The sequence below is a fragment of the Cygnus atratus genome, chromosome 5 (genome assembly GCF_013377495.2).
Source record: "Cygnus atratus isolate AKBS03 ecotype Queensland, Australia chromosome 5, CAtr_DNAZoo_HiC_assembly, whole genome shotgun sequence".
In the NCBI taxonomy this organism is placed as follows: Eukaryota; Metazoa; Chordata; class Aves; order Anseriformes; family Anatidae; genus Cygnus; species Cygnus atratus.
Window position 1 is genome coordinate 59,856,895 of NC_066366.1, and position 22,111 is coordinate 59,879,005.

The window sequence follows — 22,111 nt, forward strand, 5'->3', positions numbered from 1 at the left end:
TTGGCCAGTTTGGGTCAGCTGTCCTGGGTCTGTCCCCTCCCAGCTCCTGCTGCACCCCCAGCCTGCTCGCTAGCAGGACAGAGTGAGAAGCTGAAAAGTCCTTGGCTTGGTGTAAGCACTGCTCTACAACAATTAAAACATCAGCATGTTATCAGCGCTCTTCTCATCCTAATCCAAAACATAGCACCCTGCCAGCTACTAGGAGGAAAATTAACTCTGTCCTACCTGAAACCAGGACACTGGGAAAACTCCACTGGGAATATATTGTGCAGGTGCAGCGTGTATCATCTTCCCATTTTATACTTCCTATTCCAGTATGTTGTGACACAAAGCTTCACAATCCCATGCACACCACCTGCACTTAGCACAAGGAGAAAAAAGCCCCAGAATATTTTTACCAGAGAATATAAAGATCTGGCAGGTGCAGACAGATGAATTTTGCAATGAGCAAATTTGTTCATCATGTCCTGATTTTCCACAGAGAAGGAAGCAAAACATATATATTTTTTACTTGTTAGTTTTTTTTACTTAATTACTTGTTAGTTATTTGTTTCATGTGGCATTAAGGTTCCACTATGCTATATGTTGCACTAACTCTAAATAGTTCTCAACTCAGTAACACATGAGAAAGCAGAAATACAATAAAGAGCTGTCATCACGACATGCAACTGTCTTTATATGGCAGTCAAAGTTCCTGAGTTACTCTGGGTTCCCCTTTTATATCTGCCTGGTGCTGTAAAAGACTTTGAAACACAAAGGTTACATGTGTTACAACCTCTGCAGGTAAGCACTAGCAAATCTATGGTGAAGAGCAGCAGATGAGAGCGAGGTACGGTTCCAAAATGCCAGTCTCTGGCCCTTGTGGCTGTCCCACACCACTTGATTCAGAGCCCAGCATTTAAAACCAAGGTTTGAAGTGTTGGTCAAAGCGAGAGTAGGCGTTTGCCTCCAGTCTACACAGTGGGAGGCTCAGTCAAGAGGAGGATTGCTGCACAAACCTGGATGGGGAAGACCTCAATGCTGCACTTTGAGCTATAGTTGGTCTATTCTCCCATGTGCCTGGTGACAGGACTACGGGGAATGGGCTAAAGTTGTGCCAGGGGAGGTTTAGGTTGGATATTAGGAAGAACTTTACCAAAATGGTTGTTAGGCATTGGAATAGGCTGCCCAGGGAAGTGGTTAAGTCACCATCCCTGGAGGTCTTTAAAAGACGTTTAGATGTAGAGCTTAGTGATATGGTTTAGTGGAGGACTTGTTAGTGTCAGGTCAGAGGTTGGACTAGGTGATCTTGGAGGTCTCTTCCAACCTAGATGATTCTGTGAGCTGCAGAAGGGCACTGGCATCCACCGGGGAGCCTGAGGGGAAGAGGTGTCCCCCTGAGGCTCTCCTCATGGTGGGCACTGGGTTTTGATCTCTATACCCCAAACCCACACCGCGCTGGGCACCTGCCCCAGTGCCTGTGACAGGGCAGCCTGAGGACGTGTGGCAGCCAGCGCTGTTTACAAGCCCGAAGCCAGCCAGCCCTCTGCTCCCCTCGGGGGCACGTCAAGTTCGGAAAAAGAGTCCCCCGCTCCCAGAAAACAACCTTCAGCCCCTGTCACACGCACGGCCCCTGCCCTACAAACCCAGCCCTTATCGCCCAGCCTTGACTGCGCCAGCTCCGGGGCCGCGTTACCACCCAACGGGGCCCGGCCACCGCGGAGCCAGGGTCCGTGACGGGGGAAAAGGAACCTCGGCGGCCCTGCCCAGCGGGGAAAGGGGTTGGAAGGGAAGGCGGGGAGGAGGAGGCGGCTCCCGCCTGGCGGCGGCCCTCATAAACGGGCGCAGCGGGCGGTGGCGGGGCGGGTGGCGGCCATGTCGTGGGGCTGCGGGCTGTGCCAGCTCCTGGCGGGCGGAGCCTTCCTGGCCCTGCTGGTGCAGCTGGTCCGCTGGCTGCGGGCCGATGGCGACCTCACGCTGCTGTGGGCCGAGTGGCGGGGGAAGAAGCCAGGTAAAGCCGGCCCCAGGGAGCGGCTGCCTGCCGGGAGCGGCCGCCAGCCCGGAGGGAGGCTGCGGGGCGCCGAGGGGTGGCGGCGTTTGAGGCGCTCCGTGAGGGGGACCGGGGATGGCGGCGTGTGGGGGTGAGGGGGGACCAAGGCAGCCGGGGCTGCAGTCGTCTCAGCTCGGCCGATCCGACCATAGCTGCCCCCGGGGCTCGTTGAACGATAACCCTAAAAGCAGTATTTTCAGCTCTCAGCAAGGTGTGGTGACCCTCGCACGCACAGCTGCAGCTCGCTGCAGGGCAGTGGCGAAGAGACCCGTTGAATAAAGTGATCTAAAAGCAACTTTGCAGGGCTCGCTCAGCCCCAAAAGTATTGTTTTGCATTGTTTCCGGTCAGATGTCTGGTTCTGGCATCAGCCTGTGTGATATGCGAGGCCGTCAGGTGTGCGTGTTGCTCGGGGAGGCTGTGGTGTGCCGGGAGAAGCACAGAACAGGGGACAATAAGAAAAGGGGATGCTTAATATAAGTGGTAGGAATTAGTTCCTCGATTTCTGATCACCATGGAAGGGATTCCTCATGGCACCCCACGCTAGTGTGTGCAGGTGATGCATGTTCCCCCTTCAGGCACTGCTGGGACCTCTCAGGAACCTGCTAAAACCTGCAGGTGAGGGATGGACAGTGTGGGTCAGAGAGAGAAACTTTGAGTTTGTCTGGAAGAAAGAAAAACAACAACAAAAAAACTCTTCCTAGTCTCTTTAGCTTCTGTTCCTTACTGCATCTTAAAGCAGATCTCAGTTTCACAGTAGTTCTGAAAGTGTTTACAGCATAATAAACATGAATATTAATGCTTGGATTAAATGGGTTTCCTCTTCAGAGGATTTTGCCCCAAAAGGCATAAGGGAGCAGCACCACATGATTGCTGTCTGTGGATTTTCCTCACTTTTCTGTAAGGTGTTGCATTCCACACTTGCGGTTACAAAGATTCAATAAAATGCCTTCAGCCAGGGATTTACAGCTCTTTCATGTGTTGACCTTTCTAATCTGTCTGCAATTCTGCCTCCTTGTAGACAACTAAAGATCTTTAAAAATCCTCAGTTTTACTTGCATTAAAGAGGGTTTTGATCTGAAGAGTCACACATTTCTGAATATCCCACCTCAGCTTAGCCAGCAGCTGCAATTTGGGGTGCTGTGGGACATGCTGGGTTTGGGTGGTTGAGGTGAAAATGGAGCAGGTGCCATCAGTGACCACACAGCACCCTCTTCTCGCGTCTGAACAGCTGGGTGGAGAAGCTGATCTGGGAAAAGATGGGATAGGGAACACTATAAGCTGCCCTGCGTGTAAAATGAAATTGGGTGATGGGTTGAGATGGGGAGATAGGACTGTCTTGGATGCAGGAGGGTCATTGTGTTGGGGGGGAACTGAGGAGTAAGGGTTTGTGTTTGAGACGAGGATGCAGTAGGGGATGTGGTGCAGGTGCAGGTTGGCATTGGGAAGCGGCTGAGAGAAGAGCAGGGCAAGTTCTGTGAAGAGTTTGTCAAGAAAGCCATTTGAAACAGGAATCTGGGACGTATTTTTTAGTTCTAGCCTAGTGGGCATGCAACAAACCAAGGGTGAGGATGGAGACCACTTCAGGTTGGACAGAAGTGGGAGAAGGTGGGGATCATCTCCCTGTGGAGTTGGGTTGGGAGTGTGGCCTAGACTTTGAGATAAGTCTGACTTCTATTTTCAGTAGAAGCTTGCTGCAAAAGTGCTAGTCTGTATACTGGAGAACAGGAAAGTGTGCACAAGTAATCCAGCTCTAAGAATACTAAATTTAAATATGTGACCAATCTGTAACTGTATGCAGTATGAGTTTTGCAGCAAGTCCATCAGGTAGCTCCCTTAGTATAAGAAAAGTATGAAAAATACCAGTGTGTGTCGACTTTGCGAATATCGTGGAAAGACTCAGGGCAGAGAAACAGGATAAATCTTGATAAATATAAACGGAACTGAAGCTTTGTCTTGAGGGATCTACGTGCAATGCACATGGAGATCTAGGAGTTCTCAGGTAGACACAGAATTATTTGAAAGTACCTTTCAATTGCAATGGAAGCTTGGAAACCTTTCAGTTAGTCTCTCAAAATTCCCACGTACAGAGCAATGTAGTTTTAGCTGTTTCAATAGGTAATATAAGGAGCATTGGTAAGAATTTTGTCAATGTAAGCTTCTTTGCTCTGCAAAGTGGTGAACTGTGTTTTCCCCCCACCCTGGGCCTCAAGTGCTTGTAAGTAACTGAAATATGCAGCTGAATTGGAAGCATTTAAGTAGCATTTTGCTGATAGTTCTGCCTTGCACACGTGATAGTGGTGTCACAGTGCTGATTCTATCTGCTCAGCAAGGAAAACAAAAGGGACAAACACTAGAAAAGGTCTTTCTTCAAATATATTCCTGCTTTTCCTCCTCCCCACATTGTGCACACAGCATAGCATGTCTACAGACATCTCTAGGTAAGTAGCACACGGGTCAGGTGGAGAAAACTTGAATTTTAATCAAAGCTGTTGATAGAGCTGTTACTCTTGCTGTCATTATGTTTTGTTATAGCTTCCACAACATTAGTATGGGTGTTGGAAGATTTTGCAGATAGAAGTGCTTATCAGAAAGCAGACTCTTATAATGTTTCTTTATCTTGAAAACTATAATTACAAAGCATAGCCTTCGTATGGGTAAGACAAGTTCAATTCAGTGATTCACTTCTATAGGGAAGCATCTGGATTTCATCATTGGCAGGTGCTGGATTATTTCCCGTAATCTAAATATTTGTGTGATCAGGAGACAAGGGTTACGGGGTGCTGGGTGACTTCCCTTATGCATTGTATTTCATTAGCTGATCAGCGGTCACTCTAAGTGGTGCACTTTTCACAGACAGCGTGGTATTACCGAGCTTAGTAGGATCCTTTTACATATGCATATATGAAAACATACATGAAAACTGACTCTTTAAGCTAAGAATAATAGTGTGATTCTTCATGGGTCTGGGGAAAATGTTCTGCTTTAGACTTCCTCACCCCAAATATTTTCATGAATAAAATGAAGTGACAACCTTGTGCCATGGGAGCTATAAAATGATGGAGAAAAAAAAAAAAATCTGAACAGAGCTGAACTACAGAAGCACTTGGAATATTGCAGTAGTACTCTGTTCAACCTCTCATTTGTTATGCCTTGTAACACAGTAGTTAATGGTTAGTAAAAGTATAATATTTTATTTTTCAATTTGGCACAGTTAATTTTTAAACTTATTTCCAGTTACAACAGGACATTTATTCTAGAACAAGCTAGTTGCTTGATAATTGTTCTACAACAACATTTCAGCTAGGTTTTGCACTGTACTAATTTCCAGTAGATCAGTGTAGGGTAACTATCAGCACTCAGAAATCAATGAAAAACCTTCCTCATCTCAATTAATTATTCTGTCCACAGAACAAGATCCCGAATAACTACAGTGAACCTGCTCAAGGCAGGTTGAGAACAGGGAAACTGCGTGGTGGGAGGAAGTGGATTTGTTTTCAGTAGCAAGAAGAGATGAGTGTGGTAAGCAGGGATGAAGGCATATCCATGTGTGCTTCTGTTCAAGTACTGTTTGTTTTGACAGGAAACAAACTGTGTTTCAACAGAAAACAAACTGCCAAAAAAAATAAGAAATTAATCTGAGAGGTAAACTCTATGTTCCTTGTAGTTAGCCCAGTGATTTGGGAATGTGTTGAAATAAAACTGTAGGAAGAGAGCGTGAATAAGCTTAAGTGACAGCAGCTTTCTGATATAATTATTAATAAAACAGTTATTCCTACAACTTCAGGAATATCTCTTTCTACCTCCCATGTTCATAACCTTAGAATACATCTCTCCTTTGGAAAGTGACTTCAAAAAAAAAAAAGAAAAAAAGAAAATAAAGTTTGGCTTTAGGAAGGATTTTTCTTTGGCTAAAAAGTCAGCTTTCTTAAAAATTAATAATAATAATAATAATAATGATAGAAAAATAATACCTGGTGCCAGTCCTGCAAATTCAAGGTGAGCTCTGATAGTCAATCTTGAAGTCTTCAATAAGGAAAAGGGGAAACAAGATTTTGGTGCTCATCTCTTCATTGGATTTATTATCATTAAGACTCAAAACTAGAAATTTGAAACAGAGTAGTGTAGAGAGAACCGGGAACTGATCCTGAAGCAGGAGGTAAAAGTCATCACAGCCACTGGCTTTAGTAAAGAAGTGTTTTTGCTAAACCGAATGAGCGGGTAGGTTTCAGTGAGCTGACAAATGCTATTCTGGCCTTTTTTCTGAATAGAACAGGCTTTAAATCCCAGGAACTGAATTTGACTCTGCTATTTGAATTATAATGTGAAATCTTTCTTGGTTGGTTAGAAATAGTTGGAGTGCAGTGTTAAATAGAAGAAAGAGCTCTTCTCAGCAGCTGATCAGTCCCAGATTTTTTTACTGGCACTGACGATGAAGAAGACGTGCAAGTTTTAGTCAGTAATATGTTCTGGAAAGTGCTCTGATATTAGTGATCACTCATCCTTAAATCGTGTTCTAGAATTAAATGAGTAATTTTCATCCATCTATTTTATTTGATGATTTTGGATATACGTCTGGAAATCTAAACCTTTTCCCAGGTTCTAGGTGTTTCATGGGGTCAAGAGTGGGGAATGCCTGCAAACAAGGGGGAACAGGCTACAAGCAGAGGAGTGAAGGAGCAAGATACCACTGTTTTTACTAGAGGTTTAAAAAGCGTGCCTGGGCAGGAACTGTGAGCACGCAGGAAATTCATAGGTGAGCTTACGCCCTGGGAACTTGGTGTACTGTATTCTGGCCAATGCAAGAATTAACCTGCATCAGACACAAAACGAAGCGGATGAACACCCGTTCTGTTTGTTCTGATAAGCTGCCTATGATCAGAAAATTTTCTTCTGTCAGCAGTTACTTAGGACCGTTTTTGAGGTAGAACATCTATTGGGAAAGGTTGGCTTAGGCTTTTGTTTGGATTTGCCATACAGTAACCGCTTACCTGCCGTTTCCAAGAATTCTCTTCTCCGTTTTCCTCTGAAGCTCTTTTTGATGAGGTCAGTGGATATGCTCTGCATGGATGAGTTGCAGAAACGCAATCTAATTTCTTCCATCAGGTAGATAATTCATGTTTATTCAGATTAGCCGTGGAACAAAGTTCAAGTAGCAGAACAGCATGGAACAATTTCACAACTGCACGTGACCAAAAAATAAAGAAGTCAGGATTTTGTAACAGCCAATATAGTGGAGCATATGTCTTAACAGTATCAGAGCATACCTCTGCAGGGACTTAAATGTTTATTCTAGCATTGGCAATGTGTGAAATGCTGCCTTGATTCTCCTGACAGAAAATGAACTGCGTGGCAAGGTTGTCTGGGTGACAGGAGCTTCAAGTGGAATTGGAGAAGAGTTGGCTTACCAGTTGTCAAAGATAGGAGCTTTGCTTGCCATCTCAGCAAGAAGAGAAGATGAACTGGAAAGGGTGAAAAAGAAATGCCTTCGTAAGTATAAGTTACCACTTCATGTGAGCAGTTCCGCTCTTGCTGTGGTGGGGTTGCCACAGAAATACTAACCCACAAAGCACAGGAATAAATTTCATGATGAAAGTGAACTTTATACATAATTTCACTGTATTTGAAGCCAGTATTTTGTTTTCTTGAGAGAAGGCTTTGTATAGGTTTGTGGTATGAGAGCCCTTATAAGCTGGTGTTACACTTACTATCAATTGCAGCTGGTCTTACAAGTTACTGAATACATACAGTGGGGAAGGGAGGAAAGAAATTGAGGGGTGTCATCCTATTCAGAAGCAAACAATGTGGCTGCATGCTACGTGAGAAGTCTTCTCCCTTCGGGTTTGTGCCTGCTGCAGTCAGATTGACAACTGTCAAGGAGTTTCCTTTGGAAAAGGAATGAATAGAGATGTTCAGAGAAAGTCGTTCTGAGTAAGTGCAGAGAAGAGGATCTCCTATAGATTGAGAGGAACATGTATGAAGCAGGATGTTTAACTGTTCCAGTTATCTTTCATATGCCTGCTGTGTCAGTAGTCTAACTTCATTCCTCTTCTTTATCTTTTTCCCTCTCTTTTCTGGCCTGGCTGTGGGAGGGATAGGCAATGAATTAATGTCGATAAATAGAAGTGTTGAACATGATTACTATATCTCTTTCTTCCTATTTGCCCTCCATATTGTTTAGTGACTATATTATCACACTGACAGTTTGTTCCTAGTAATGTTGATCAAATGTCTGCAGCGTACTTGGAATGCTTGCTAGTGAATGTTGAAATGTTCATTTGGCTTAGCACAAAAATTCCTTGAAATCTCAAAGTTGCAGCAGGTTACTCTGAAAATCTGACAAGGAGGTTTCAAAAATGCACTGCTCCTTATTTCCATTTCCTGACGCTTCAAAACAGCTGTTACTTAAATAGATACCTCCAAAAAGAAACCAGGGCTGTCAGATGATGATGTGGGTAAGTGGTAATTATGGCAAAAGTCAAATGATATGACGCAATGTTTAGTGGTCACTAAAAGCATACAACTGTGCTTACGTCTGTGGCCATTTGTTGTCATTACGACACTGATGGCACTGGATATGCTGGCAGGAGCTGGAATCTGGATGTCCATTTTCAGGTAGCATTTGTATAAGAGCGATGTGCTAAGGAACATTCAGAAAACTTAGTTCAATTGATATGAACCAAGAGCACAGATTTGACTAAAATAATTTCTGCCCCTGCCAATTTGAAATAACTGTGTGAATATCATAGCTGTGCTATATATTAGTCTTTTGTAGCCATGTGTTTTGGAAAAATATGCTACTGAACTTTCTTAGCTATAGGTTAGATTAGTAGGAATATTGGAAACTCTGCAGTAACCTGTTCAGTAACAGGTGACCTGTATTTTCTACCACCAGCCTTTAGGTAGTGGAAGAGAGTATTTGGCCCTCTTGCCCCCTAACTCCTCTCTCTAAACTCCGCCTTCCACCCCTTTTATTAATTATAAGGTGTGCTCGCTCCTCTAGCCATCTTGGTGGCTTTGTGCTGCGGTTTGATGGTATTTGCTGTTAATGAGAGTCCCAAATTGGACACTGTACTCCAATTGCAGTCTTAGTGCTATGTAGAGACACTTAACAGCCACTTCCCTCAATCTTCTCTTGCTGTTGCAGCCCAGTAGCATTTATAATTGCAGGAGCTCATAGCTGCACGTTGAACATAAATCAGCAGGCTTTTCATCAGGACCTCAGGCCTGATACCTTGCTATTTGGACACCGGTTTGCAGTACTGCATAATGCTGTTCTGTCCCAGGTGCAAAATTTTTCATTTGACTTCGAGCTTAATGAGGTTTGTCAGACCATTATTATATTTCATTAATATGCTTCTGAATGGCAGCCCTACCCTCCAGCATAGCAACTACTCCTTTGAACTTGATGTTACCTGAAAATTTGCTGAAAAAGTGTTTTATCCCATCATCTGGGTCATTAATGAAGATATTAAAAGATACTGTCCATGGTGGGCTACCGCTTAGAAATGGTTACCTGTTGGACTTTGAGGGGTTGGTTGATCCAGCCTGGTTTTCACTTACACTGTAATCCATTCACCTAGGCCCCTCACATTTCCCCAGCGTAGCTGCGAGGATGCTGTGGAGGCCAACATACAAAGCTACACAGTCAAGATATACAGCATCTGCTGCTCTGCCCTTGTCCACAGAGCCTGTCATGTCATTGCAAAAGGCAATTAAGTTGGTCAGGCAATGCATGTCCACAGTACATCTGTGTTGGCTGAGTCACTTTCTTGTCCTTCATATGCTTGGAAATTGCTTTCAGGAGGAATTGCCCCATCATTTTCTCAAGGACTGAGCTTAGGCCGTGTGACATTTGCTTTTTTCCAGCTGCTGGTGACCTCCTCCAAAGATCAGTAGCGTTGCAGTGATGTTGGTCAGCTCTCATAACTCCTGGCTGCATGTGTTGCCCTGTTTGGATGTCCAGTTTGTCCCTAAATTGGTTATCCTCTGATGTTTGTAGTATTTCTTTCTCCCAGAGGCTATTCTCAGGGCTCTAGGAGACCTGAGAGATCTGCCAGTGAAGGTTAAGGCAGAGAAGGCAAAGAGCAACTCATGTTTTTCTGTGTCACTTCATTGCCATCCCTACTCAGTGGTGAGCTCACTCTGTTTTTTGGTCTTTTTGTTGCCGCTGTACCTGCAGGAGCTGTCCTTGCCCTTTGCATTCCTCACCAGCTCTGACTTCTGAGCTTCAACCTTCCTGATTCCATCCCTGCGCGCTTGGGCATGTGTCCAAGTGCTTGCTGGGTGCTGTGGTTTCACACTGGTGGGAAGCCGAGCTCCACCACACCGCTCTCTCACTCCCCCTCCTCAAAAGGATGAAATATGATGGACTAAAAAAAGCTTGTGGGTTGAGATAAGGATGGGGAGATCACTCAACAGTTACTGTCATGGGCAAAATCAACTCAGTGTGAAGGAGACTAATGTAATTTGTTACCTATTAATAATAGGCAAGAGCAGTGAGAACAGAAAACAACACTGCTCTGTCCAGCTGCGGGTCCCCTGGAGCCGGCTGGAGCTGGCTCTGCTCTGACACAGGGCAGCTGCTGGACTCTGCTCACAGAGGCCACCCCTGCACCCCCCTGCTACCAAAACCTTGCCACATAAACCCCGTAAACTGGAGATGGTTTGTCCCTGCTCACAACTCCTGTGTGTTTTCCTTTTGCAGTTGAGTTCAAGAGTATTCTGTAAGGCTTGAGTAGTGTGGGATGGGTTAAGATTGAGCTGCCACACGTAACATCAACTTGAAGTTAGCTGAATTATATGGCATAATTGGAGCTAATAAGCGTTAACATGCCTATGGTAGATGCTGTACACAGCAGCAATGTAACTAGATAATTTACATATTAATGTCACAAGCAAGCACATTTATCTTGTGTATATCTGATGTCATAAGAAAACACTGTTTTAAGTCAGCTTTATTTTTGCAGCTGTCTTTCAAAAAATATACTCAAAAAACCCCTAGCTGGCTTTGGGTGATTGTAATAACTTTGTAGTAAGAAAAAAAAAGGTACAAAACTTAATGAACCATAGGAAAAATGTTAGAGGACCTGCTACTTGGTGGTTGGGCAGTTTGATCCTGCTCAGATGTAGCAGAAAGCTGCTGTGTAAGGGGACTTAAAGGATCTCCTGAAAATACAGCATATCAGAAATGTGCTCTCACAGCTGTGTGAAAGTGGCTTTTCTTCTGGGCAGGCTGAGGCTGAGCGCTCAGTTTCAGATGTATCTGGAAGCTGATGCCCACGTGTGGTTTGTTTTGCCAGCAGCTGGAGACACGTCAGTATAGGACGTTAGCAACATCTGTTAGCGTTTGTGTAAAATGGTGAGCCCAAACCCAAGGTCTCCCACTTGGGAGCAAGGGTTTTCTTTTCTTATTTTAATGGTTCCCTTGAAAACATCAGTTTGGTACAGTAGAGGGTTATTAGTAAGGGGAATGGAGAACATAATTCTGAAAATATGTAAATTGGGACACGCACATTCCTTCAACACAAGCACAGTTCTGGTTATCTGCCAGGAAAACAAGGAGATGAGTGGACAGCAAAAGAAGCTTAGAAAAAGGGTAACAAGAATGTGTGAAGTTTTATGAAAGCTGTCTGAGGAATGACTACAGCGAGGATTCTTCACCCTAGAAAAAAGTGACTGTAGGAGGCTGATAGAAATCACAGACTCACAGGATGGTTTGGGTTGGCAGGGACCTCACAGCCCATATAATCCCAGCCCCATGCTGAGGACAGGGACCCCTCCCGCCAGCCCAGGCTGCCCCCAGCCCCATCCAGCCTGGCCTTGGGCACTGCCAGGGATGGGGCAGCCACAGCTCCTCGGGGCAGCCTGCGCCAGGGCCTCACTTTACTTTCAGAGTGAAGAATTTCTTCCCAATATCTAATCTAAATCTACCCTTTTTAGTTTAAAACCATTACTCCTTGTCCTGTCACTCTACACCCCCAGCTCCCTCAGACTGTCCCCACAGCAGAGGTGCTCCAGTCCCTTGATCGTCTTCATGGCCTCCTCTGGACTCATTCTAATACTTCCATGTCCTTCTTGTGCTGGGGCCCCAGAGCTGAGTGCAGCACTTTAGGTGGGGTCTCACGAGAGCAGAGCAGAGGGGGACAATCCCCTCCCTTGCCCTGCTGCCCACGCTGCTGTTGATGCAGCCCAGGACATGGGTGGCTTTCTGGGCTGCAGGCACACATTGCCGGCTCATGTCGAGCTTCTCATCCACCACCACGCCCAGGTCCTTCTCCTCAGGGCTGGGAACATGAGGTAGAGGTGTAGTTTAACCTACAAGGATTTTACTGCTGTCTGTAATGGAAGAAATAGAGGGAAAGGTAGGGGGGAGGAGGAGGGATCACTGGAAGGAGCAATGCATGGAAATATGGTAGTTTTAAACCAAACATGGGTTTATTGTATCCAATTACCTAAATACTAGCGACCTTTGAGCAGAGGCAACTTGGGGATTTCAGTAACCTTATCTGTACGTCACTGTAGAGACAAGGTTCAACCGTACCTGTGTATGCAAGATGTGGTAATGAAAAAATAAGAGCTTTAAGCTCTCTCTCTCTAAAGAGCACAGCTGGTCGAAGGGGAGCAGATGTACTTAACTGTGGCTAGGAATCAATTTAGAAACAAAAAATAGCACCATCAACCTAGTACGCATATATATATTTTTTTTAAAAAAAGTTATGTCTGGTTTAAAAAATGGAAAGATTAATATTGAAGGTTTTATTTTTGTGACTCATCTGCCCCCAGACCCCAAGGGTAGCAAATCACTGCTCAAGAAACACTTTCTGTGGAAAAGGTCAGTTGTTGCAGAGTCAGTGGTGAAAACACTCAGCATGAAGGCTCGAACTTGATGACAGCTGCCTTTTATTGCAGGAGGTGGATGTGTTGAAAGGTCTCAGTTAAACAAAAACCTTCTTGTAGAATAATATCTCAGGTTGGAAGAGACCCACGAGGATCATCATTCTCCTCCTACCCCCTACAATAAACCACCTTCTCCCGACTTAGCCCTAAAGCTTGTAACTTGTATACTTGTATAAAAGCTTGTGTACATGTTGTGGTTTTGGTCCAATGTGTACTGTTCCTATTGTCAGGAATAAACACGCTTTAACAATTGACCTACAAGGAAAATGTCAAGGCTGCCAATAAGCTGAGCTTCAGAATGGCTCAGTGAAAAGTTTCAGTATCAAGTCATCCTGTAACATGTTACTATCAACTATTGCAATGTAGTTGGAGAATTGAATTGTCTATGTTGTGATACCTGAATCTATTTAATAAAGTCAAGCCTTTTAAAAGCCAAAGATGATAATGAGGAAAAAATGGTAGGCACAGATTAAAAATGGATTCTATGTGGAGATCAAAATGAAAAGAAAGCATTTTAGTTTCAACTTTAAGTTATCGTTTATGTCTTTCTAGTGAAAATGTGGGGTTTAAAAACCCATTTCCACAGTTGTTGTATTAGCAATCTTACTGGTTCTCATTCACTTTATGGTTGTTTTTAGAAATCAGCAACTTGACCGAAAAAGACATCCTTGTTCTGCGTCTGGACTTGACTGATAGAAGCTCTCATGAAGCTGCAACCAACAGCGTTATTAAGCATTTTGGCAAGGTAAGGTGCACCTCTGGGGCTGAATTTCTTCTCTATCTTCTATCCCTGCATTTATGTATGTATTTCACTTTTATTCTATCATCTGGTAAATTCAGCAATGCTTAAATTCACATCTTGCTTAAGTTTTGGTATTAAACGTGACAAAAGTACTTAAATTCTCATCCATTCTGTTGCTTACTTTTGGATTTCAGTAGGTTCTGCAGAGATGCAGCAAGGAACAAATAATCACTAGCCAGTACCAAGAACTAAAAATTAACTTGCTTGATTTCATTGATCACTTGCTTGATTGATCACTGAATTTCTGGTCCAAATGGAGTGATCCTCAGCTGTATGTTCTAGGCTTGAAATTGTGTATGAAAGTCAGGAGCTTTATTTTGTAGTTTTGGTGAGGCACGTAATTTGGGTTCAGAGCCATATGGGACAAAACCGGACATTGGGCTTACCTTGTTTGGTGCGTAGTCTTTTCGACTGCTAGTCCAGAGTTAAGACAACAGCAGTCAGATCTGACCAACACTATGCACAATGGGCAAAGCTTCAAGCTAGGCCTTTAGTCCGCTGGTACTCTGGTATCACAGAGAAATTATTGGTACTGGATTTGTTCCTTCTGTTCTTTAATCTAGTTGGTTTCTAGCTGCCAGTGTTCCTGTGCTAGGAGTTAACACTGTTTGGCATCAAACACTGTTCCTGTTTTGTTGTCTCCACTGAAAATCAGCCAGCCCACAATTCAAAGGGGGAGGCTAGTGGGCGAGACTAGAGGGATGAGAATAGTCAGTTAACAATCGCCTGAGTGCAAATATTAAAGAAAATGTGCTATATTTATTTATCGCTGTATCTTTCCTGAGATTGATGTTTTGGTCAACAATGGTGGACGTTCCCAACGCTCCCTGTTCATGGACTCAAACCTGGACGTCTACAGCGCGATAATGGAACTTAACTACCTCGGCACGATCTCTGTAACAAAGCACGTCCTGAAACACATGATTGAAAGGAAAAAGGGAAAGATTGTGACTGTGAGCAGTGTGATGGGTATCATGGGAGCCCCTCTTGCCTCTGGGTACTGTGCCAGCAAGCATGCTCTGCAGGTAAGTTACATTTCTGAATTTTATTAAGTCTTCTGTGCTATACCAGCATCAGTTTTACTGCTGTAGCAGAGGAATTTATTCTGTGCAGAAAATATAAGTCTCACCTGAAATTGCACACAGCATATATAACTTTCTCAGGTGCTAAAAGTTATACAGAATTGCTCTGAAATGTTCTGAAACTCCTAGAGAATGATTCTGGACTGAAAGAATTAGGGGAGGGTGGCTCTTTCTCTGGTTTCTAATTTTTGCAGCCTTTAAAATATCCTTGAATTAAACTTCAAGCCCTTCTTCAGCTAACAGCACTGTAAATTCCTTACTATGGAATCCGCTTTGTTTTTAGCAAAACAAAAGGTGAGCCTAAGGGGACCTTGACTCAGAGCTTAGGAACTGAGTAGCCATATATCCAGGACATGATACCAAAAGTAGAAAGAGATGAAATAGAGACTAGCTTAAAAAAACAAACAAACAAACAAACAAAAAAAAAACCACCACCACCAAAAACAGAGCTCTCAAACAAATGCTTTTTTTTTAAACAATAATAAAACTGGTATGATAAAAATAATGGTGATGTACACTGGTTTGAATAAAATCGGTGTTATCTAGAAATATACTTTTTTTAAAACATACTGCACGTGTTTATAATAGTGTATCTTCTGGTAAACGGGAAACTTCTTACATTTTGGAGTAAGAATTTCTAACCGTGGAGCACAAGTGTAAGACAAGAACGTCTGTGGTGTTCTCTCATTTATGCCAAAATTCTTACTCCATAATAAATATATAAAGCCATTTGAACTCACTGAACAATGTTAGATATCAAAGGCAGAGAAACCACGCAGAAGCTTACAGCAGTTCTTCTGGACTGCACGTGCAGGTGTGGATAATGGGGAAGGACTTGCCATGCTGCTCCTGCGCTCCTTCTGACCTAGCTCCACCATTTTCCCAAAGCAAATGGATCCCATCTGCCTGTCCTTGTCACACGTACTGTATGCAAACATGCAGATGGTGCTGAGCTGGGAGAATTCCCTGCACGTGCTACTTGGAGTGTGGTGCAGGAACAGCAAGCATCGTGCTTTAAGACTCGTCTTAATTCGGTTAGGGAAGAAAAATCCCTGGTGAGAGGTTTTTAGACTGTAAGAAATCTACAGTAAAGTGAGAACAGTGATTGGTAAAGCAGACTAATGAGGAATGAGGCTTCCCGTTCTTGCTAGGAAGATCTGAAAGAACCTTCGCAGCAGTTTTGAATGTTGCTGTGCTGTGAAGAACTGGCAGCTCATAGCGCCTTAGGAAGGCAGGCACACTGTCTTCTGCATAACACTGAATTTTCAGTATTGGTTGGAATGATTTTTGAAAGCCATTTCACTCATCCACAAGAATATAAAAGAAAAGCTGAGAAAAGTGTCTGGGGGAAAAAAAAAGCTGCCTTTATCGTTGCGAAATCATTTGTTTAACTAGCAAATTTATTTAGACATATTTGTCTTTCACCACTGTTTGACTTCCTGCTAATGTACGTTTTGATCTCAGTAAGCTAAACTTCAGCTGTGCTCAGTGATGATTTTAAAAACAAAAACTGGCACGTTCCTACTCCCTGCTGGATTTAAGCACGTGAGCAGAGTAAATAACTTTGGTTAACCTATTGGATCAATATCTTTTTAACAATTTGACTAACAACAGCAAACATGTAACTAGTGGCTGACACTGCAAAGCCATTAGATGCTTGAAAGAATGAAGATGTAGAAGACTGTGGCAGGTCTCTGCTAACAGAAAATTTTCAGTTAATGACAGGGAGCGAGCTGCTACCCTTCATTTAGGTGGCAGTGATGAAATTGCCCATTAGAAGCCAGCCTTTGATTTAGGTCTAGTAGATTGAAATTAGAAGAATGCAATGAGCAGAAGTGTGGGCTCCATTTATGCTCCTTTATTTTAAAGTGTTCTTTCAATTGAATCATCTCTTGGCTGTGGTGCTGTTGGAATAAGCGTGGCTAGTTGGTTGCAGAGGAATTCATGTGTTGCTTTAAAAATTCACAGAATATTGAATTTCATGTTAGGACTGAGAATGTGGAAGAACCTTAAAAGAAATAGTTCCCTAAAATGTCAGGATTCATTAAAAAGAAGCTAACTGAACTGCTTATACCTTTCTTATCTTCTGCCTCTGCTCAATAACCAGTCCAGACTCCAAACTTCCTTTCTGGTTTCTTTCACAGTAACCCTGTAAATACTAATTCCAAGGGTTAAAACGTGATTTGCAACACAGATTTTGAAATCTATATTGCAAATATAGACTTGGCCTAAGAGTCTCTTACCAGTCTAGAGTTAGGACTAGGTGTGAACCCCACAAAAATATTAAAGCTCTTTTGAGATATCAAACTTCACCAGTACAATTCACATAAAGGAAGCCTGTCAGAACGGCCGTCCTCTGCGGGTAGCCGAGTAGCCCATCTCTGATGATGACCAAGAAGAAATGACTAGAGAAGCTGGGGAAAAGTAACACAGCATAAAGTGATGCTTTTCATGTTGTGTCTTCCCAGCATGTGTCAACCTAGGGTCTTCTAGGTCTTGGACTGCAGATCGCATTTTGGCCACCAGTTATTAAATATATGTCCCTGTCTGACATGAATTCATCTGTTAGTGGTTGTTTTTAAAATTCATGCCTTGAAGTCTACCACAGCTGACACAGTTAATGCTGCAATTGGAGGGGGGAGGATGGAAGGAATTCTGTTAAGAATTAAACTTTGTTCTTGAAACAAGCACACCTCGATTCCTGCCTATTGGAATTCTTCATAACAACATTATACTAATGAAATTACCCTTTACTTAGTTCTGCAAGGAGAGCTGCAAGAGCATGAGTCAAGTCCACAGGAGTCTGCGTCTGACTGTTGCAGTTTCTCTCCTGGTGTGACGATGCTCGTGGAGATCATACGCTGTTCATCTAGCTGTAATTCATATAATTGGTGGCATGTGGAGTGGGTCGGAAATGGTGATCTTCAAAATGTTCCTTAATCAGGAACTTGTCTAATAGGCACATGGACTGCACTGAGCAGCAGCTGCCACTGTCTGTTCAGTCTCTGATCATTAGGGGAATTTCTAAAGTACATTTTTGTCCTAGCAGAGATCATTTCAGCCTTTCCCAGTCTTCTAGGATTGGGTTCCTAAGTTGACAAGGCCCAGAGATGGGCCTCGGAACTTAAAAGTTTACAGACGTGGTCGGTGTTTTTACAGACTGTCGCTGCAGAGCCTGCATGTGATCTGCAAGCTGAAATTAGCCACCAGCAATTGGGAAATCAGAGCCCATGGTCCTTTCTTGGTTGTAAGTGTGCATACTCATGCAGCTTGGTGTCTAGCTGTAGTGGGTTGTCCCAGTTGTCCTCTTCCATGTCATTGCAGGAGCGAGCTGACTGATCCTAGTCCTATATTGCAATTTAGTGAAGAGCTCTGGGCCAGCCAAATCATAAATCTGTACTGCGGTGGAAGTTTATCAGCCTGTGCTGGCCTTCTGTCTCTGTTGTGACACAAAATTATGTGCTAGAATAAATACAGGGAGCTGCTGTTAGCCAGATCGAAGATAAGACACGGTATGTTGTTTGCTAAATCGTAGCTCAGTAGTGCTTGAGCAGCAACTTTGGTAGGTGGCACATTCCTGAATTGGTCTTGTTCCCCGTAACAGCTGCTGTCTATGCAAGGATTGCTAGAGATTAAGAAAATTTGTATCCTGGTTGTTTAAGGAAAAGAAATACTTAGAACTTTTGTAATTGAACTTTAACTTAGCGTATCCCCGAGCTGAAATAAGTTTTTTGTCTATGTCCACATATTTAACAAATTTAACACAAAACAAACAAATTTACAAATTAACAAATTTACAAATTAACAAATTTAACACAGAAGTGTATTCAGTAGTGTAGAAGTACCCCCCTAAAATACCAAGTTGCTCCTTCCACTTAGTATGAAAACTTCTTCCTCTTTCTCTCTTATATATGTACCACTTAGTGGAAACACTTTAAAAGCTTTAATCTCACCACAAAGAGCAATTCACGGGAAAAAAATAATTTCCACAATATTGCAGTTCTTGGTCAGCAAGGCTGAGCACTTGTATCCAAGCTACTTGCAGCAGGAGCTAACGATGTGCTGTACCCCCAGTAAGGAGCCCCCACAGTGCTCTGAGAGAGGGCCTGGCCCTCGGTACAGGGACAGCAGAGCCTGGCTGCGGTGTAGAGAAATTACTGTGTGATTGGGAAGTCAGATCCCTCAGTGATAGACATAATTGCAGATAAAATTGTAAATTACCCATTAAATGTCAAAATAATAGGAGTTGCTTTCAGTAGAATACTGCTATCTTTATGGCATAGAAATAGAACTAACATCTGTAGTTAGTGATACCTTTCTACATAGGGAGATGCAGCAGAAGATCACATTACAGCCTTTTCTTCTAGGGCTTTTTTAATTCCCTTCGGACTGAGCTGACTGACTACCCTGAGATAAGTATTATCAACATATGCCCAGGACCTGTACAGTCTAAGATTATACAAAATGTCTTTACGGAGAATCTTTCAAAGGTAAGGACTCTAAATTCTGTTGTGATAAATCCAACTTCTTGCTACAGTGATCCTTTGGGGGTTTTCTTGTTTTCTTCTTTTTTTTTTCCTGTCGCAAACACAAACCTCATCTTCTCACCAAGACATGCTTTGAGTAATGCAGAACCCTGTTTTGTTGTGTAGTTCTTTGTGGTATGGAGTCCATACCAAATGAAGCTGGGGAGTTGTTACGCCTTCTCTCTTCCAACATATACAATCCCCATCTAGTAAAATTTACTGTACAGTTGCCCTGCCGCAATTCTGGGGGAAAGGCCAAGATTTCCTAGACACAATTCTACAGCGCTGAACAGCGTTGCATCTGCACAGGTAGCTTTTTGTTTGCCCTAGTCACAATCTCCTCTGTTCAGTTGACTTTGGTGCAATTGTTGGCAGAGCCACTAGAGTCAGCTGAGGCGAGGCTTGCATTCTTTTCCTGTTACTAGTTGTTCAAGGATGAAAAGCAAAACCTTCCAATTGCTCAGTTGTTTTTCGTAAAGGCTGTCTAACAAAAGAGCTGGCAGAAATTATTACTGTGATACATATTGGTAATCTGTCATAAATTTAATTGATACGAAGCTCAGGAGAACCCAGCAGTAAGAGGGGAAGAAAAATCTCCCATTGTTCAATGGAGTTCTGAAAGAAATGTTGGCTTGCGAAGCTGCATACTTTCACAAAAGAAAAGATGTACTTTTTCAGCAATCTGGAAATCTTGCAAAACGAATTCCTCAGATTTCAGCATGGCAAAAGACCTAGGAGGAAGACGGAATCTAGGCCATAATTGCTTTTGCTCTGGGAAATAAGAGGAACAGATGACAGAGCAGTCTGTTATTGCTGGAGTGAAACTCATACAAATTCACAGGGCTGTGGCTTATTTCATTACGGGCTACATATGGACAAGACATCACTGCTACTGAAAAAGCCTCTTGCTCTTCTCTTGAGATAACTGCACAGAGAGCAGAGCTGGCAGGAATATTAAGTTAATGGGGGACATGTCCTCATGTACTCATTTGATTACAGAGTAACTTGTAACGTATAATGGGGTAGGCAGCTGGGAAGAGGAAAGTTCTCATTTCACAGAGCCTTCTGCTGCAGAATGGGTAACTTGCTGATATATCTAATTTAAAGTATAAGTCAATGCAAAAACAGAATAGATGTTGAAGTTTTTTTTTTTTAAAAAAAACTTTAAATCATCAGTGGAGACACTAATTTAAAGGTGCTTTATTGAAGGGTGTGTGTTAAAGGAAGGTGGTAAGCATTATTCTACTTTTGCACTGTGGAGAAACTCCGACTGTGTCTGCTGCGCAGAGCCTGACCCTTCCTCTCCCTGTCCCCCACAAACAGAAGCCCCATTTTAATCCCTGCCCTCTCTCTGCCTTCTCCAGTCACTAGAGAACAGCGGCGACCAGTCCCACAAGATGCCGACCGACCGCTGTGTCCGGCTCACGCTTGTGAGCACAGCCAACAACCTGAAGGAAGCCTGGATCAGCGACCACCCCTACCTGGCCGTCTGCTACCTCTGGCAGTATGCGCCCACTTGGGCTTGGTGGCTGATGAACAGAATGGGCAAGAGGAGAATACAAAACTTTAAGAGCGGCGTGGTAAGTTTATTCTTCTTTCCTCCGCTTGCTTGCGTTTTTTTTACTCTGCTGACAGTCTCTTTAGATGCAGGAATGCTGGGACTGCAATTTTGGATCCATTTCTTTTCCTCCTCCTCACTTCCCTAGCAGCTGATGCCAGGCTAGACCCTGTAGCTGCACGCCTGGTAGTCTAGAATTACTGCAGCACCGTCACAGTGCAGCGCAGTCAGTACATCTTGGAGTGCCAAAGGTCTTGCCTCTGATCTTTACCACAGAGGCCACGAGTTGAGAATTCAGCATTAATGCAGAGCTGAGCTGTAAGTCAACGGCATTAATTATTTAATGCAGTTTGAAATTAAGACTGTTGACAGACTCTCCCCTAGGTCTGTCTAGTTTTTATATCGGGCGTGTAATCTGAGCACCTCCCCGAAGTACGTCAAGCAGTACTACTGTCTGTCAGGTCTCTTCCCTCTCATTCACCTCCCAGAAGACAGACGTGCAGTGTGGTGTTTTGTTCTCACAGTGCTGCTTGGCCTTTTCCTTACTGTGTTGTTGTTGTACCATGTTAAAGTACTCCAGAATCAGAAAATGGAACAACACGTGCAGCTTCCTACCTTCACCTTGTAACTGCCCGCTGTCAGAAGCTAGTTCAAGCAAAATAACACTGGGTGAAGGACTTCAATGCAGTAGAGGGTAGGGAGGGGAAATACTGATTTAACTTATTCTTACTCCAGGACGCCGATGCCTCTTACTCGAGAAAGACGAAGTAAGGAGGAACGGGCAAATTCCTGCTCTACTTGTGCTAATGCAGAGAGAAACTTTTTTCATATTGCCTGACTGCAAGCAAAAACTTTTTTTTAATCTGTTATACCTTTGTCGTCATATAACTTGACAAATCTATCAAGCTGTATACGCACTTGGTAAAATAAAAATCAGTTTCTAAACATACCTGGTTTTTATTATTTTAAGCTTACAGAAATTGAGATGGGGCCAAGTATTGTTGTTTTTCTGCTGCGATACTAACAAATACGTGGTGAGCAGGCTACAAATCACTTACCCACAGGATCCCGTTTCCCTCATGTTCATGCCTAATGGACCTTGAGCAAAAAAAACCAGCCAAGTAGAAGCTTGTGATAAAGGGTCAAGGATATATAGGCAGCGTCTGGGAAAAGATATTTTTCATCTTTGCCACAAGCCCCAACGCTGTTGTACAGTT

At 43.3% G+C, this 22,111-nt stretch overlaps 1 protein-coding gene across 1 annotated transcript; it reads left to right on the forward strand.

Annotated features, from left to right (window-relative positions):
• Nucleotides 1–1,756: 1,756 nt before the first annotated feature.
• On the forward strand, nt 1,757–21,843 carry DHRS7 (dehydrogenase/reductase 7). Its single transcript, XM_035551456.1, has 7 exons — nt 1,757–1,990; nt 7,365–7,517; nt 13,565–13,671; nt 14,514–14,753; nt 19,178–19,300; nt 20,701–20,916; nt 21,630–21,843. The coding sequence occupies exons 1-7, from the start codon at nt 1,855–1,857 to the stop codon at nt 21,663–21,665; spliced, it is 1,011 nt and encodes a 336-aa protein (XP_035407349.1). The 5' UTR covers nt 1,757–1,854; the 3' UTR covers nt 21,666–21,843.
• The last annotated feature ends 268 nt before the right edge of the window (nt 21,844–22,111 follow it).

Bases quoted from the DNA above. Each gene is read 5' to 3' on its own strand.
- DHRS7 (XM_035551456.1), top strand. From the start codon at position 1,855: ATGTCGTGGGGCTGCGGGCTGTGCCAGCTCCTGGCGGGCGGAGCCTTC. The intron at 1,991-7,364 runs GTAAAGCCGGCC...TTCTCCTGACAG, and splicing joins GTGGCGGGGGAAGAAGCCAG to AAAATGAACTGCGTGGCAAG. The intron at 20,917-21,629 runs GTAAGTTTATTC...TTCTTACTCCAG, and splicing joins AAAACTTTAAGAGCGGCGTG to GACGCCGATGCCTCTTACTC.